Source organism: Neovison vison, chromosome 4, assembly GCF_020171115.1.
Source record: "Neovison vison isolate M4711 chromosome 4, ASM_NN_V1, whole genome shotgun sequence".
In the NCBI taxonomy this organism is placed as follows: Eukaryota; Metazoa; Chordata; class Mammalia; order Carnivora; family Mustelidae; genus Neogale; species Neogale vison.
Window position 1 is genome coordinate 8,889,769 of NC_058094.1, and position 17,580 is coordinate 8,907,348.

The 17,580-nt window shown below is 50.3% G+C and overlaps 1 protein-coding gene across 1 annotated transcript in view; it reads right to left on the bottom strand.

Annotated features, from left to right (window-relative positions):
• TG (thyroglobulin) overlaps positions 1–17,580 on the bottom strand; it is a 244,302-nt gene that overhangs the window by 27,359 nt on the left and 199,363 nt on the right. The window contains exons 42-43 of the mRNA XM_044244917.1: positions 8,011–8,175; positions 6,802–6,969 (exon numbers count right to left, since the gene is read on the bottom strand). Coding sequence (XP_044100852.1) covers positions 6,802–6,969; positions 8,011–8,175 — 333 coding nt within the window. The remainder of the gene's footprint in view (positions 1–6,801; positions 6,970–8,010; positions 8,176–17,580) is intronic.

Sequence of the window (17,580 nt, forward strand, 5' to 3'; positions counted from 1 at the left end):
GGCCCTCAAAAAAAAATGTCTTTCAATTTCTTTTAAGACCCGAAGAAAAAATAACTGTCATCATAGTGAATTGGTAAGAATGAATCCAGCTTGCCTCCCATTCATCTTTACCCGTGCAGTCATAAAATATTTTTCCTATGGGGGGGGCGGTAAGTCAGCCCCACCAATCTCTGACTTTCTCTGAACGGAGCATGATAACCCCACCTGGTGGGGCCACAGCACACGTAGGCGAGGCGCCCTGTGTGAGCCCGGGAGCCACAGCGCTAGGATGGGGGGCTTGCAGTGTTGTAGGCTGGCCCGGAGCCAGGGACCCGACGGGGCTCCCTGGTGTTGGGAGCTGTCTCCTTTGCCTGGAAGCCTCCTGATCCCACAGCAGGAGGCAAGCAGGGCTGGTCCCTCTGTGCCCACCAAACGATAAAGAAACTGCAGCTCAGACTGGGTAAGCAACTTGCCTGAATTGACTGAAGCTGGGATTTGAGATCCGTTTTTCTGATTCCAGGTTGCGGGCTCTCCACGGGGCCCCATCATGCCCGGCATGGGTCCAGACCCTAACACCCACCCGCCCAAGTGCCTCTTTTCGGGGAAATGGTGTGTGCTCGTCGGGACTCCTGCAGGCTCCTCTGCTATCATCTGTCACCAAAGGCTTGATTTTCCTGTGCTGGGGCTGGTGCCAGAGCCTCGGGCTGCCAGGTGCTGCTTCCAACCCTCAGACGGGCTGCCTTCCCCTCCCCGCTCCCCGAAGGGCCCCCACTCCACCTGCTCCTGGACGGGGCCAGCTCCTGCCCAAGCTCGGGGCACAGTGGTGGCGCTGTTTCTGATTTTTTCTCGCCTTCCTTGGAGATCCTTGTGCTTGGAGGGGAAGGCAGAACAGTGCATCTTGGAACAAATCTGCTTTTGATCATGCAAATTAATGCCCGGTTAATGTAGGCAGACTGTCAGTTTCACCAGTTAGAAAGAGCGAGAGAGGAGAGAGAGGAGAAAAGAGGGGGAAAAAATCCCTACCACAGCGACTGATGAATTTCAACAGAAAGCTGCTACTTCAGGAAATAAGATCATTCTCCGAGAGCAGAGGCTTTCCAGGCATCTCAGGCGGCCGTGATGCTCCACGGGTATGTTGTTAACTTTGCTGGTGTCATTAGGACTGTGTGTGTGGACCCAAGCCGGCCTGGGGTGGAAGGTGGGTGAGAGTCTTCACAGGGACTGGCTAGAAGCCCTGCCTGCCCACCCTCCTTGGTCTGTGGGATTCGGTGGGTCTCTGCTGAAGTCATGGGTGGGTCCAGGGGCTCCCTTGGTGGGGGGTAGCAATGCCTACTGCTCCTGTGACTTCCCCCGGGAAGCCGGACGGTGTGTGTTTGTGGGTTGGGCTCTGGATGGCATGAAGGCAGAGCTGGCATATGGAAAAATCATGTGTGTGCATCTGTTACAATTTGGAAAAACTGGTTCGGGTCAGGCGAGGTGATTCAGTGGTTGTACATCCTTTGTATTCCTGCTTTCCCTGGAGAAGTCCCTGGATCAGGGACAATCATTTTGGACACTAATTCTAGTAATACCTAAAAGACCGAGGTGAAAAACTAGTATTTATTGAGCACGTACTATCTGCCAGACACGGCCTCATATATGATTTTACCCAACATCTTAAGGAGGATATGGACTAGTAATTTCCCAATTTTATAGATAAAGAAATTAAGGCTCAGGTTCTGGGGAACCCAGATGCTCCCGCTGGCTTGGGAGATGGGGTCCTGGTTAGTTCTTTCATCCCTGTGACCCTCCTGCTGGTGAGACCACTGCGGTTTCAGCCCCCCACCCGCCCCAAGTGCCTCTTGAGGCCCCACACTAACATGTCTGTCTTTCCATCTAGTGTTTGTCACACTGTATTTTAGTTATTTACTTCTGCTCATTTCTCTTCTCCTTGCCTGACTGTGAGCTTCTTGAGGGCAGGGATTGAATGTGTACTTGTTCCCAAACACCCAGCTTGGCCTCTGGCACATAGTAAGTGGCCTCAGTGAGTGTTGCATGACTAAACACACTGGTCTTGGTGTTGGGAAAACATGGGTGACACCTGCTCTAGCCTGCGGGGGTTTTCTGTGAGGTCCTGCTTCTCCGCACAAATGGCCAGGAGGAGCTAGGAGGACGTGGAAGGATTCAGGAGAAGGAATCACTGGGATTGAGGCCATCGGGGCTGTGCTATCCTGGGGCTCCCCTCAGCTAATGGTAGCTGGATCTACCAGCTGGATCTACCAAACCTTCTGGGGAAAATGGAGAAACTCACAAACCCAAGTCTGAAGGAGGGTTGTGAACAGGCTGAGGCAAGGCAAAGCACCCTAGGGGGACACAAGAGCAGGGTGTCTAATACTGTGTGTGGAGGGGCAGCTGGTAGCCGGGCCCCCGCTTATGTGTTGACATGACAGTGTTGTGGTCCTGTGTTGGCCAGGATTCTGAAGACGCCTCTGGGCCACAATTGTATCTGGGAGGGGACAGGTGGCCCTGGTGCATTTGCCCCACCTGTTCTAGGGTTTAGCACACATGGGGCTGGGAGCAAAGCTTCCCATTTGGAGCCAAAGGATCTGCAGTGGAGGCTTGGCTTTGCAAGTGACTAGTTGTATGACCTTGGGACAATCGTGAAACCTCCAGAAGCCTTCTTCTTTCGTAAAATGGTGGTAAATACTAGTTCATGGGCACCTCCTTCCCAGGGTCATCACTGAGGGAGAATGGAGGTGGGATTGTGAGACCCTTCACACACATCAGCCCTCGTTTTAGATGTGTTTGTGACCTCACAAGTACCTCCAGACTCGTGGGTGGGTGGGGAGCTCCTGGAGGAAGGACCTGTTCTTCCCAGAGGGCCACAGCCGAAAGATGATGCCGTGGACTTGGATCCAGGAGTTAGATCTGGATTTGAATTCTGCTCTGTCTCTGAACTGCTTTCCCAGCTGAATAGATCATAGGTCACAGATCATAGTGTTGTTTGGGATGAATTATTTCCTTGAAGATTCCTAGGTTAGATTATGACACGTATTCAGGTCCCCCTAACTTCATTCTTTCAATCTAATGAAGAGTCATTGAGCCCTTACTGTAGACTGGACCCTTTCCTAGCACCAGAGATAAAGCAGAAAGCAAAACTGATAAAACAGAGCTCATGGGCCTCACATTCTATTTGGGGAAGAAACACAACAGACAAATAAATGTATAGTATGTCAAGGGGCATAAGCGCTAAAGACGGGGAGCAGGGTAAGGGGGAGAGAGAACACTGGGAATATGTCTCCCTCTATATCTGGAGGGTCAAGCAAGTACCCTGAAGAAGCAGACCCTGAAGACATGAGACAGTGAGTTATCTGGAGAACATTCTAGAAGAGGGAACAGCACATGCCAAGATGCTAAGATGGGAACATGCTCAGCATATTTGAGGAACACCAAAGTGATCAGTTGGGATTAACCGCACTTAGTGGGGGAGGGGGATAGCAAGAGGTGGCGTCAGAGGGCAAACAGGGGCCAATCAAGTAATGGTCATTGTGGGGACTACGGCTTCCCCTCTGCAGAAGCTGAGGCCACCGGGCTTTGAGTAGGGAAGTGACAGGATCTGACACAAGGTAGAGGAAAGGCTCTGTCCACGGCAGTCTCGCAGATGATGGGGGTGCAGGGAGCTAGTTGGGGGATGATCCTGGAGAAAGAGGACAGCATGGCTCAGGGTGACGGCAGAAGAGGTGGTGAGGCTGGACAGATCCTGGGTGCACTTAGAAGATAGAGCCAGCCGGTTTTGCTGACGCAGAGCTGGTAGGGTGGAGGTGAGCAGAGTCACGATGACCATTAGCTGCAGCCCTGCTTGCAGAAACAGGACTGTGTTTACTGAGAAGAGCTCAGCAGAACACACTGGTTGGGCCGGGGCCCAGGAGAACCAGCAGTCCCTTCCGGATGTTAAGAGCAGGAAGCTATGAGACGTCTCAGTGAAGATGGCAAATAGACTGGGTCAAACCAATCTAGAGTTCAAGGGCAAAGCCAGGCTGGAAGTATAAAGCCCTGAACAGGGACCTGTTCAGGAGACATCAGCACGTAATGGCATTGGAGTTCTGGCTCTGGCTTCCAATTCAACCGTCACTACCCCCTGCCCCCTCTCAGGTCCCCAGACCCAGATGAGTTCTTGGCAGGACGCAGGCTCACAAAGCCACACAGTGGCTGGACTAGCACAAGTTCAGAAGAGAATGAGCGGAGAAGGGACGCAAGAGAGGATGGCTCTGACCAGGAGTAAAGAGGACCTGGGGGCCTCTGCCCCAGGACGGGGGTTTGGATAACAACCATGGAACAGGGCCGGCCCTTGCTCCACCATGTCCTCCTGGTGCCTTCCCTATGCTGGTGCCCAGACTTGAGGGCACATGTTCCCAGCCATGCCCTGGTGTGGGTAGCGAGCAACTCCGCCATCTTTCCTCGAAAGTGCACTGAGGAAACATCTATTTGAAAGCCTCAGAGGGAAAGTCAATGAAAGGAATGAAAATGCATTGCTGAGGAGGGATCCCAGTCCTCTGGATCTAGACTCCTGGCTGGGGGGCTCAGAGATTCAAGACAGAGCTGAGAGACTCCCAAACACGCTGCAGGAGAGGAAGAGGGAAGACCAAGGTGGCCACATGGCCATACAACCCCCTTACAATGGGCTGGCATAATCAGATGCTACAGACTGGGGCCAGCACAGCCCCAGTCCGCTGGTAAGAGCCCCCCCGCCCCGCACTGTCCCAGAGCTGCAGATGGAGGGGTACGGGAACTAGCTGCTCCCACCTGCCCAGGATGATCCCCAGCCTCCTGGAAGTAGAAAAGTAGCCCTTCCTCTCTCTAAAGTCGGAGATGGCTGGGATGAATTGTTAGCACACAGTCCAAAGAATCCGAGCTGCAAGCCTATATTCTCTTCCACACAAAGTTCCCCACATCCCTGCAGGCCAACGTAAGATGAGCTGTTGCATATGGGAAAGGGTCCAGGGTAAGGGGCTGTTCCTTCCTCTGCTGCCACGCTGCAGGGCCTCATCTCCAGTGTGGAGTGTGTGGAGGGTGCAGCATAAATCTTTAAACATTCATTTCTCTCTCGTGCTTTAAATCTGTTCTGTTTTCATGAATCTTTCATAGCAATTCTGCATCTTAGCACAGGAGTACACATGTATATATTTAGGCTTAAATTATGAAGGGTTAGATCAAACGCCATTCAAATACCCGCTACTTTAGAGAAGAGAGGCCCAGGGCTCATGGTGGAGAAGGGGCGTCTTTTCAGTGCTCCCTGAGAGTCAGTCTGGTTCAGTAATTCAGTTACAGCCCCTTGAACTTGGGGCTGTGTTGTATGTGGGCACTCGGCAGGGAAACAGAGATGGATCAGATGCAGACAATCTTTCTCAGCTGGACAGAAGCTAATGACTGTGTTCTACTCTACACCAAGCCCCCCCAACACACACACACACACACACACACACACACACACACCACTTTCTCTATGTATCTACACATGCACGCGCACATTATAGGTAACATAAGTGCATATATATATATATATATATATATATATGACTTACGCATATATGCCTAAGTAGCGCTATCAGTAATATCCTTTTTCATGCCGCTACACCTTCTGAGATAGTCAACGTTAATGCTTGCTGTACAAACTCCCACACTATAACCCTTTCACAAAGAAACATAAAATTATGCACATTTACATATTTACAGATGGATACAGGCTGGTTGTTTAAAAAAATATGGATGCCTCCTTAATTTCACACCTCCTCTGCATTCTTGTTTTTTGTTTTCCATTTAGCAACATGTCCTAGGCAACCCTTGAGCCCGTAGCGATGGATCCATTCGCCCCTTTCACCATCTGCGTAATATTTAATAGTTTGTGTGTGGCCCAAATTTGTTCACCACTGATCTGTTAATGCCCATTTGGGTTGCTTCCAACATTTGCCATAATAATTCATGCTGTGATAAATACTCTTGTGAGATATATCATGTCAAAGTGGAGTGTTTATTGCTGTAAGACAGATTCCCCGAAGTGAGACATGTTACCGGAGGGAACAGGATAATGCAAGGCCGTGCAGGATCCTAGGAGGCTGCAGGAATGATTTCTTTAATTCCAGCCAAGCGGCCTTCTAGTCAGCAGAGCTGGACAGAGCCCCGTGCTGACTGTGAGTGTCGGCTCCCTGCGGATCACGCGCTGCACCTACCATCCCAGGTCGGACGACTTAAAGGATTTGTTAAAGAGCCGTCTGAAAAGGACAGGTGGCTGGAAGGGAGCAGACCAGAGGAGAGCCTGCTTACAACTTTCTCCCACTTCGCTGTATCTCAGAGCAGCCACGAGAAGTCGCCTTTGTCGACTGCGGGGTATGACCCCTGCCCAGTTCTCCTGGGGAAGAAACCCAGCACGGGGTCTGGCTGTCCTGGCCAGGACTGGAAGAGGGTGCCACCTCGGCCACACCCTCAGTAAGACAAGCATCCTTCAAGGGGCAGGGGTGTCCACTGCCTGGAACCCCGAAGCTCACAGAACTCCTTGGTCAGGCTCTGCACCCCACTCTCCTCGGTGACTCACACACAGGTAGAGTTGTGGATGTGGGGCGAAGGTGTCTGTGCTGTTCACAACCTTGCACGAGTCTCAGGTCTGAAACAACTCCCCCCACTACCATCTCCTGAACTCCTTCTAGAGCCTTTGTACTCATTAGTGTTTTAGAGATGGTTTTGTAAATGAGCGGGTCAGTCAAGGGCTCTGGACCAAGGTCAGACTTTGAGGTCCTGAGCCACTGGGGCACAGCCAGCAGGGGACCTCTGAAGCTGCTGGCTGCCTACCTTCACGGCTTTCGCTCTGTAGATGAGTCCGTCATCCTGAGAACTCCCAATCAGCAGATCGACCTTCACCCTTGGAGTCCTCTGAAGTTCTCTGGCTGGAGGCTCTCGGAGGTACCAGCCGTCAACCACAGGTCCCCAGTAGTGGAAAGGGCCACTCACGGCCAGGAGCTACATGGGGGCAAAGGGACGCCGTTAGGTGTATGGATTTTATCCTCCTTTTTAAATGCTTTTGCAAGAATCAGTCGCATGGCTTCGCTTAATCAGGTTTCAACCATAATGAGCGCGATTGCCTATGATCCATCTGGGGCTGTACTGGGCAATCAGAGTAAAATGACAGGAACCAGAGGCAGGAAGGATGGCAGGCCAGAAACTGGAAGGCAAGTCTCACTCTGGGCAATGGGTGGTCCCCAGGGCTTCCCCACCTAGGTGACAACAGATGCACAGGGAGGAATGGGTAAGCCTGAGCCCGTAGGTATATAAGCAAGCAGGAGCAGACATGACTGAGGAGCAGGTGGGTGGTGGCCACAGGCAGGATCCGGCAGAGAAATTCATCAGCTCTTGCCACTCTCTCAGTAGCCTACACTTGGGGGAGCTGAAGGTCACACCGGCTCCAGGCCTGTGAATCCAGGCCCGTGGCTGAAGGCATCAAGCCCGTGGCTCTGATGACCACAGTTCCTCCAGCTAGTGTCCCCTTCAACCGTGTCAGGGACAGCCAGCCACAGGGGGCTGTGAGCAGGATCTTTTCAGGTGGAAAAAAAGAGCACGTGGCTCCCATGGCTGTCCCGTCTAAGAGCATGGGGGTACCTCCAATCCACTACAGGTATGACCTCTGTGCTCAGTCTGGGTGGCTGTGACCTTCCAGAGTGCCACCACAGTCCTGGCACAGTCCTTGACACGTGTCACTTCATTTTATCCTCCTACTCGATAAGGCCCACCTTATATTTTACATTCATATTCTACAGCTAAGATCCAGTGTTCAGAGAGACCCGTTCACCTTGAGTACCCATGCTTGGTCCATTACATGCCAGGCCCATGCACGGGGCTGGGGGTCAGGGAGTGTGCTTTCCCCCTCCGGCCGGCCAGCCACCTGACTCTGCAGCCATGGATTGGCGGTGGGGCGGGGGGCCGTTAGGTCTCCTTTCTAGGCCTGGTTTTCCATTTGGAAAAGATCAGAGCATGTCCCTCCCCAGCTCACACACAAGTGCCCACCTTGGTCTGGGCGTCATTGAGGACGCTGGCAGGCTTCTGGCGGAGACAGGACACCATTTCTTGAATGGGTGAGGTGGGGCAGCTGACCTCCTCTGCGAAAGCAGCTGCCTGCTGCTGAGCCCTCTCTCGGCTGATGACAGCGGCCGGGGAGAACACGGAGCCACCCTGGGAGAGAAGCAGACTCAGGTCAAACAGTCCAGATGGTCTCCTTCCCAATACCCCCGGCTCAGCCCAGAGACCTCGGGGCCACATCAGGACTCCACATCATTCGTCCAAACTCAGAAGACCCAGGACCCTTCCAGGAGATGCCCACAGGCATTCAGGGGGTCAGGACCATCCACAGCGTATCAACACTGTCTGTGACCTCGAACAAGCCTCTCTCTAGGTCCCAGCTTCCTTACCTGGGAACTGTGGGCCCTCAACAGAGTGATCATTGACTAAATTTGTATATTGAGGCCAAGGGCTGATGGTGGTTGAAGAGGGACAAGGAGCAAACCCCACTCTCATCTCTCAGGTCTTCTTAAATAGAAGTTTCCTGGCTCCGTTAAAACAGACTTGGACTTTCAAAAATAGAAACCCACGTAGAAGGTGATGGAAACAGAGTCATTGTGCAAGGAAATTTTTCTAGCAGAGTCAATGCAAGTCTCTGTCAAACCCTGGCTGGATGGGAGGCTTTCCTGTCTAGGAATGCAGGTGGCAGCAATGCCAGGAAGCCCATCCCCAGGCCTGCACCGTTGGTGGGATTGGTTTTCTGCCCAGGATGGAAGAGGCAGGCCGAGCGCCTTGGCTAGGGTACAACCCCAGGGTCTTCTGTCTGTGGACCACCTCTAGCTCAGACGCTGCTTCACACGAGGGCATCAGGGACAAGGGGGGCGGAGGGCCGTAGGCCTACCAGCACCAGAACAATTACCGGTACCACTGAAACTGATAATACACAGCAAGGGCCATCAACTGATGACTTTGATTGTTTTTTGTTTTTCAGATTTATTTATTTATTTCAGAGAGAGAGAGAGAGAGAGAGAGAGAATGAGCACTGGAGAGGGTGAGGGCTAGAGAGAGTGAGAAGCAGAATCCCTACTGAGCAGGAAGTCTGACACTGGGCTTGATCCCAGGGCCCTGAGACTATGACTTGAGCCAAAGGTAGACGCTTAATCAACTGAGCCAGCCAGGCGTCCCGAGGACTTCGACTGTTAACTCAACAGCCTCCTCCACTTCATCCCACTCATCCTCACCAAGGCTGGGGAAGTTAGCCTGGGTCATTGTCCCCATTTTCACAAATATGAAAATAAAGTTAAAGAAAAACTCAGTAACTTGACCAAAGTCACAAATGCTGTCAGGGTCTGATCCAGCCTGTGGATGCAGGCAGCTGTACGAAGGGGTCTGCCCACCTACAACACCTGCCAGGTACTCACCCTCGCAGGAACTTTCTATCACCTGCAATTTCTGCAACAGTAATAGGAGGCAGGTACAGCTGTCATCCCCACTTTGGAGACAAGCAAACTGAGGCTCCAAGGAAAAAGGGAAATCCTCATTTATAATCTAATAGGTACCAGGACTTAGGAGCTTGGGCAACAACAAAAACTAATAATGATAGTTAACATTTACTGAGTATTTGCTAAGTTTCTGGTATAGTTGTAAGCACTTTGTACATATTAACTCATTAAATCCTCTCCCCAGCTCTCAGAGGTAAATGTTATTTACCACCTTTCTCTTAGAGAGGAGGAAATTAAGGCAGAGAAAGGTCCAGGACCTTGGCCAGCATCACACACCACGCAACTACCAGAGCCAGGACCCTAGTCCAAGCAGCCCACCTTGGCCATACTTTCAACCCCACATTATACCACATGTGTTTTTATATCCCAAACAACATGCTGTGTTCTTGAGCCAGACTGAACCCTCTTACCCCAATGTAAAGAGAGCACTGATCTGGCTGACCCCAGAGAACACATTTCCATTCTAGACCCTACCCTGAGCTGAAATGTCAGAAACAGGTAAAAACACCAGAAATACAGCAACAGGTGTATCAGAGGGTGCTGCTCTCCCTGGCTCTTTGAGAGGATCATTGAAAAATAGCAGAGGAAAGTACTCTGCAAGCTGTAAACGCAGGTGCCCATTGTGCAAAACAGACAATAGAGGGACGCCTGGGTGGCTCAGTTGGTTAAGCGGCTGTCTTCGGCTCAGATCATGATCCCAGTGTCCTGGGATCAAGTCCCACATCGGGCTCCTTGCTCGGCGGGGAGCCTGCTTCTCCCTCTGTCTCTGCCTACCACTCTGTCTGCATGTGCTCGCTCTTGCTCTCTCTCTCTCTCTGACAAATAAATAAATAAAATCTTAAACAAACAAACAGACAATAGACAGATGTCCAGAGGGGAGGAGACCAACCCTCTTGAGATTCCAGCTGGACAGATTTCTTGAAGTCAGGGAATACATTCCAGCACTGCTTCCAGAAAGTTCCAGGGGTCCTTATGCCTCCGAGTCAGGACTCAGAGCCATGGGCAAAGCATGGGCATCGCAATGAGGATAGGCCATCCTGCATGGAAGGCTGAGAGCTGAGGGGAGCATTGGGTGGGGCAGGAACAGGGCAGAAGCTGAGGCTGGTTCTGGCTGCAAGTCTGGCTCCTCAGCCCTGAGGGTCGGAATCTTAGCAGCTCAACGTAGTCTCGTGTCGCTGAACACAGCCCCCGTCCTGGCTTCTGACTCCACATGGCGACTTCGCAAAGGACCCAGCCTCTCTCCCTCCTGAGTCACATGAACACAGTGCTACAGCTCCCCACGCTGCCCCCGAGGATGAACGCCTAAGAATCAAAAGAGAGAACCTCGGAAGAGGGTTCCTCGTGTGTCTGCAGATTTTACAGTTACTACTTTTTGCCTCACGACCATCCCACGAGGCAGATGATATCATCATCCCATTTGATAGAAAAGGGGCTCACAACCCAGAGAGGCAAATGGCTCACTCAGGATTACAGGACTGGGTGGAGGCCAAACGGCGTCGGAACGTGGGCGGCCAAGCTCCAAGGCCAGGCCCTTAGCCACCAGGCCAGCCTTCTGTATTCACCGGGCTGGTTCTCGTTTAAAGGTGGTGGTATTATTACCATCTTATCTCAACTTAGTCATCGGGACCGAGGAGGAACCTTGTGGCCAGAGTCCGAGGTGAGACCCATTGTAACCCAAGCCCGGAGAGAGCAGAGCACGTGGGGTGTGGATCTGGATAGCAGCAGCGTTATCCTGGGGCCTGGGAGCCCTTTCTGACATCTCTGAGCCACTCAGACTGGGGTTGGCTGCGGGCTCTGCAGATCCGACCCAGGGAGTGGTCGTCTGCATCGGTTTTCTGTCCTCAGCCCAGCTAGGTAAGCTCAGAGTCTCCTGTTGTCAGCGGGGTTGGCTACCAAACGCACAAGGCAAGTTTCCTGCCCCACTGAGCTCCAGCTGGTGGCCCGCTCTGCGCTTCAGCCCCTGTAACACACACAGTCCTAACGCCTGAGCTCACGGTGAGAATGAGCAGCTGAGAAGTAAAACACCGCACCAGCCCTGAGCCAGGAACTCAACGGGGTGGGGGGGGGGCACAGCACCCAGGGCCAAGGGATTTCATCCAGGGGCTTCTTTCCAGTGATGAGGGGTCCAGCTTTCCTGAGAACCACTGGGTCTGCTTTGTCTTAAGAGAACACCACACACACACACACACACACACACACACATGCTCAAGACAGTCAAAGTCAAAGCACCACGTTCTAAACTGCAAATCGAGCTGGTAAATTGCAGGCCCTGCAATTTGGGGGCTGCTGGGCCCCACTTTGGCCGTGTAGGCCGTGGGGATGTGAACTTTGGGAAGGCACCCGCTGATGTTTTCAGCACCGTGTGCAGCTATAAAAAGCCGGAGCTCCCGATACAGTGAGGAAGTGGTTAAAGGCGTGGGTTACAGCGATACTGCACCATGGCTTAGAGAACTTTCCTCTCCCTCAAGTAGGTTGTTGTAATCGGTCTTACTGAAGGAAACGTCTTTCTTCGTGGAAAATCGGTGGTTAGACGAGTCAACGGCCGGCTCAGCCCTCCCTTTAAAGCACTTGGCTGGAGAGCAAAGGAGGGGGTCAGAGCGGGTGTGCCACAGGGTGCATGGAGTGCGGGGGGGTCTGCAGACAGAACTGGGTCCACAGCCCAGGCCTGTCTCAAGTCTGTAGACTAGGCTGTCAGCCCTGTCTGAAGCCAGCAGAAGGACTGGCTCCATGCACCAGCCCTGTTACGCCCCCAGGAAGGGACTCAGGGCGAGTGGCAGACATCTAAGGGCTTTGAATGGGAATGATGCGCTGTAATGCAAGGGTCCTCATGAGAACACATGCAAGATAGTGGGTGTCCTGTGTACGGGGGAGGGTGAATTGGGATTGCAGTGAGCACCGTGGGGGTTAACGGGACCCCTGCAGGGCTGGGGACAGAGGGGTCTTCAGCCTGCCTGGTCACACAGCAGTCTCCCATCCGGCCCTGGGCCCACGCTTATCCTAATCTGACCGAGCTATTAAAGGGCAACGTTTTTGCTTGTGTGTATGCATGTGTGTGTGTTTAACTTCGAAAATAATGCGAGGCCAAACCACAATTCTAACCACGGCCTTTTCTCCCTGGAGTCTCTGAACATCATAAGGAGACTTGACCTCCGTCAGCCACTAGAGTCACCTCAGAACCAGGCCCTGCTTCCATCCAAGCATGTATATGAACACAAACAGTCACAGACAGAAAGATACACTCACAATCTTGCCACACACGGAGACACACACACTCTGAAACACTCAGTCATGGGCAGAAACACACACAAACACACAGATATACTCAGATACACACAGACATATGATAAGCACATACACACCAGAATTTCTTGAAATGGACCTTCCTGGGGACGGATGCGGAGGGATGGCAGATGGGTTCAAGGGACTGAATAACCACATGAGCTAGAGAGGAGAGGAACTGGGTCCCGAGTATCCCAGCATCCCCAGAACAGGGCCTGGAACTCAGAAAGGTATGTTTTGAGCGAGTGAGCAAGTGACTTGTGAGTAAGGGCAAGGATGATGGCTGACTGGCTGGCTGGCTGGACAAGTGGATGGATGGATGGATGGATAGACGGACAAATGGATGGATGGATGGATGGTTGGACGGACAGACAGTTGGATGGGCCTATTTATTCTCCTGAGTGGCTGTATTTGCACGAGAGGTAGTGAGAAATAATACTGAGAGGACTTCAAATCCAGCCTAAGCAAGAGATGAAATTCAGAGGTTAAACCATAGCATAGAAGATAGCATTAGGGAGTGAGGAAAGGCATTTGAACAGGGTGTTAAAGAGAGTATTTTAGGAATGTCATTGGTCATCATCCATGGCACCGAAAGCCATGTTTAGCCCTCCGTAGGCTCTGGAAATGACTGAGCTCTGAAGCCTCCTGAAGACGCCCTTCTGATGGCAGAGGCTGGGATGGGCACTCCATAATTATAACCTAGCCCTTGCTCATGCCCTTCTAACATCATCCACTCGATATTATCGTGCTGCTTTTGGCTGGAAGGGCCTTGACACCAGGTCCTGGTATGAAATCCAGCCGAGAAGAGCATGTGAAAGGAGGCTCAGTGAATGACCTCCTTCTTTTGTAAAGAACTGTGCATGGGTATACATTTCTTCACCCGTTTAAGCCTCAGCACCTGACTCCCGGCTGTAAAGTGCCTGCCGCACAGACTTGTTGCAAGGCATTCGTGAAATGTACTGTGTACTGAACTGGGACAGAGAAAGTGTTCTACTGGCTTCTATACCTCTGTTGCCCTTCGTTCCATTAGTACAATCAGAAGATGACTGCATGCTGGCACTTCACTGGCTAATTCCACACCACCATTCTTAAAGATTTTTTTTAAATTTATTTATTTGACACACACACAGAGAAATCACAACTAGGCAGAGAGGCAGGCAGAGAGAGAGGAGAAAGCAAGCTCCCCACTGAGCAGAGAGCCCGATGCGGGACTCGATCTCAGGACCCTGAGATCATGACCCGAGCCGAAGGCAGAGGCTTTAACGCACTGAGCCACCCAGGTGCCCCACATCACCACTCTTTAAACCTTGGAAATCAATTTTCAGCGTCAAAAAGTTGGGTAGCCCTTTATAAATCATGGCTGATGCCAGAAGTCAAAACCAGAGCCTCGTTTCTCTGTGGTTCAGGGAAATGAACAGCAGGCAAGACCTTACATCCGGATGCTCCCTCCCTGTGTTGATGTTCCCTCCCTGCTGAGGCCTGCGGGACCTCTCAACCTCCCCCTGCTTCATCTTGCCATCTCTAAATTATATAAACTTTTCAAGGGAGGTGGAAGAGAACTCAACACTGGTAAAGTATCTTTGGAGAGCCGGATCTTTCATGCACCTTTTCTCATGTGATCCCCACAGCAGCCCTGTAAGGACTGGCATCCCCACGTCACAGATGGGGAGACTGAGCCCCGGAGTGGCTAGGTGATTTGTGCAAAGTCTTGGGACTAAACATTGTAGGACTGGGATTATGAAGCTTGCTGTCTCCACCTTCACTGCACTGCCTACCATGAAAAACAGTGACAACTAAACACATCGCAGACCCTTATTTCCCACCCCATTCATGAGAGGCTGGTGGCTGGTGACTCAGAAATAGGATCTTAGCAGGGATGGCCAGGACAGTGAAAGGGGGGGGGCAGGCAGAGAAGACCAAAACAGTGAAAGGGGGGCTAGGCAGGGATGGCCAGGACAGTGAAAGTGGGGACAGGCTGCTTCTCCCATGGCAGGAATGGGTTGCTTTGGCATGGATTTTTAACTGGACCACATTCTGCTTTATGTAGAGCTCTTGCTTACACTGTCTTTTTAAAAAATATTTTATTTATTTAGTTAAGAAAGAGAATGAGAACTAAAGTGAGAGAAAGAGAGAGGAAGAGCACAAGCAGAGCGAGGAGAAAGTGAGAAGCGAACTCCGTGCTGAACAGGGAGCTCAAAGCGGGACTCCATCCTGGGACTTCTGGATCATGACCTGAGCTGAAGGCAGACACTTAACCTAACAAGCCACCCAAGCACCCCTCCCTTACATGGTCTTAAATACCCACAGCCATCCTATGAAGTAGAAAGAGCCAGTATTACTTAAAAAGAAACTATCAGACTTATTTAACCATTCTTTTGTATATTCCTCACTTTATTCCAAAAGGAATTGGGGGTAGACTCGGGAAAGTGTGTCAAAGTACTATAGTAATGTGCTTATCCTGGGTGAGAGAGGTGAAGAGCCCAACTTATTGGCCCCAAGATGCTGCAGCTTTGCCATGATGCTGTGCTGCCTCAGTAGACGGTGGAGGTCATGGACATCCTTTGCCCCTCACCCACTGCAAATGGCCCCACCAGCTTCTTGGGATAGTTCAACTTTATCAGGGCTCCCTTTATCAGAGTCCCCTGTTAATTCAAGGTGAGGGAGGAATGGATGAGTTTTATTGGATTTTTGTACTTCTCAGACTATTCTGTTTTCCCAATGAATTTATATTGACTTTGTAACTAAGAAACAACTAAGTGACATTTAAAAGATCAATTCTCTTCTAAAATGTAACTGATTCTTGTTATGAAGAAAGCATTTGTTACCACTTACCATGTAAGCTGATCATTGAGCATGTGGAGTGGCCAAGGTAATGAGGCATGGGACAGAAGGAGGACCCCTGAGGGAGAAGGGAGGTGGTCCCAACTGTGTGGGGTGGTCCCAACGGCCAGCCTGGCTGTCATCACAATCTGGCCAAAATGCCAATCCCCTTCATGCCCTAGAAAAAGCTAATGTGTATTGTTCTACATCCATTGGTGTTACCTTAGTTTACTTAAAGGTTAAATAGAACAACTTTTGGAGTTTGTGAAGCACAAAGAGCGGCACAAAAATCCACAATAGAAAATCTAGGTGAGCAAAACAAAGAAAATCAAAATTACACATAACCCTCCCAACAAAGGAACACAGTTGTCGAATACTGTTAGCGTGCGTGTGTGCCTACAGGTGCGTGTGGGTCTATTTATATTTATGTATTTATACACAGGGAATAAGTGAGATCATTTTGGCCCTAAACCTGTCTTTTTCACCTGACAATTATGAATTTCACTCTGCACTGTTGCTTATTCAGTTACAAGACTGTTTCTAAAGCCGTAGCACAATCGGGTGCTTAGGCTGCTGGGAAGAGTCACAGAGAGGGCAACAGCACCTGCTGGGGGTGGGACGTGAGGGACTAGGATGCAAATCCCAGCTCGGCTTTGTCTATGTCTGGTCAGAGACTCTTTCTTCAACTGTCAGAAGGATGGTAATGATCTAGAGAGTTTCCACATAGTATTGTTGTAGGGGAAGAAATGAGATGATTTTCATGTAATGGTAAATATGCAGTAAATGATAGCTATTATTGCTTCCAGTTTTACTATGTTCTAGACAAACCTGCAACGTACATATAACTTTATAGCCCAATCTATTCACATTACTGTGATAATTTCCCAATACAAAGGCTTTTTTAGGTCAGAAAGTATCCCTTTTTCCTGACAGATGATAAACAATGTGTTGCATGAGCTTTTAGTGTAACATTCTAGTGGTTTCTCATTAAAGAGATACAGTGCGAAAATATGAAAGGAAGATATTTTTCTATCATGTATGTATGATGAACATTTTGTAGGTCTTAAGGTTATGTTTCTTGGCATCTAGCGCTAACTTGGGAAAGTGGTTTTATTGAGATGTAACTCACATATCATACAGTTCACTCATTTAAAGCGGACAGTTCAAGGGTGTTTAGTTATATTCAGAGTCATGCAACCGTCACCATGATCCGATTTTAGAACACTGTCAGCGTCCCACAAAGAAACCATGAACCCATTAGCCGTCATTTCCCAGACCCAGGGAACCGCTAATCTACTTTCTGCCTCTGCAGATTTGCCTATTCTGAACATTTCATATAAATGGAATCATGCAATACATGGCCTTTGTGTCTGGATCCTTCCAGTTCGTCCACGTAGCTGTCCTCTGCTCCGTTTTATTGCTGAATCACATCCTATTGTCTAGATACGCCATGTTTAGCTTATCTACTCATCAGCTGGTGCACATTTGGGGCCTTTCCACTTTTTGGTGATTGTAAGTAATGCTGCTGTTCACTTGTGTGCGTGTGTGTGTGTGCTTGCGTGTGTGTGTGTGTTTTCAACTCTCTCAGTTGTGTACGTAGGAGTAGGAGTGAATGGTTATGTGCTTACTCTGTTTAACCTCCCGACAGGCTGCCGAAACATTTCCTTAAGGACCTGCACCATTTTTATTCCCACTAGCAAGGTTTGAATGCTCTGATTTCTCCACAAGCTCTCTCATTCTTGTCATCTGTTTAAAAAATTATTAGGAGCATAGCAATCCTCGTGGGTATAAAGTGATCTTGTGGTGGTGTTGATTTTCACTTCCCTAGTGTCTAATGATGTTGAGCATCTTTCCATGTGCTTAGGGGCCATTCATAGATCTTCTTTAAAGAAATACCCGTTCAGATCCTTTGCCCATTTTTAAATGTGGTTATTTGTCTTTCTGGTCTTGAGTTAGAAGCATTCTTCATATATTCCAG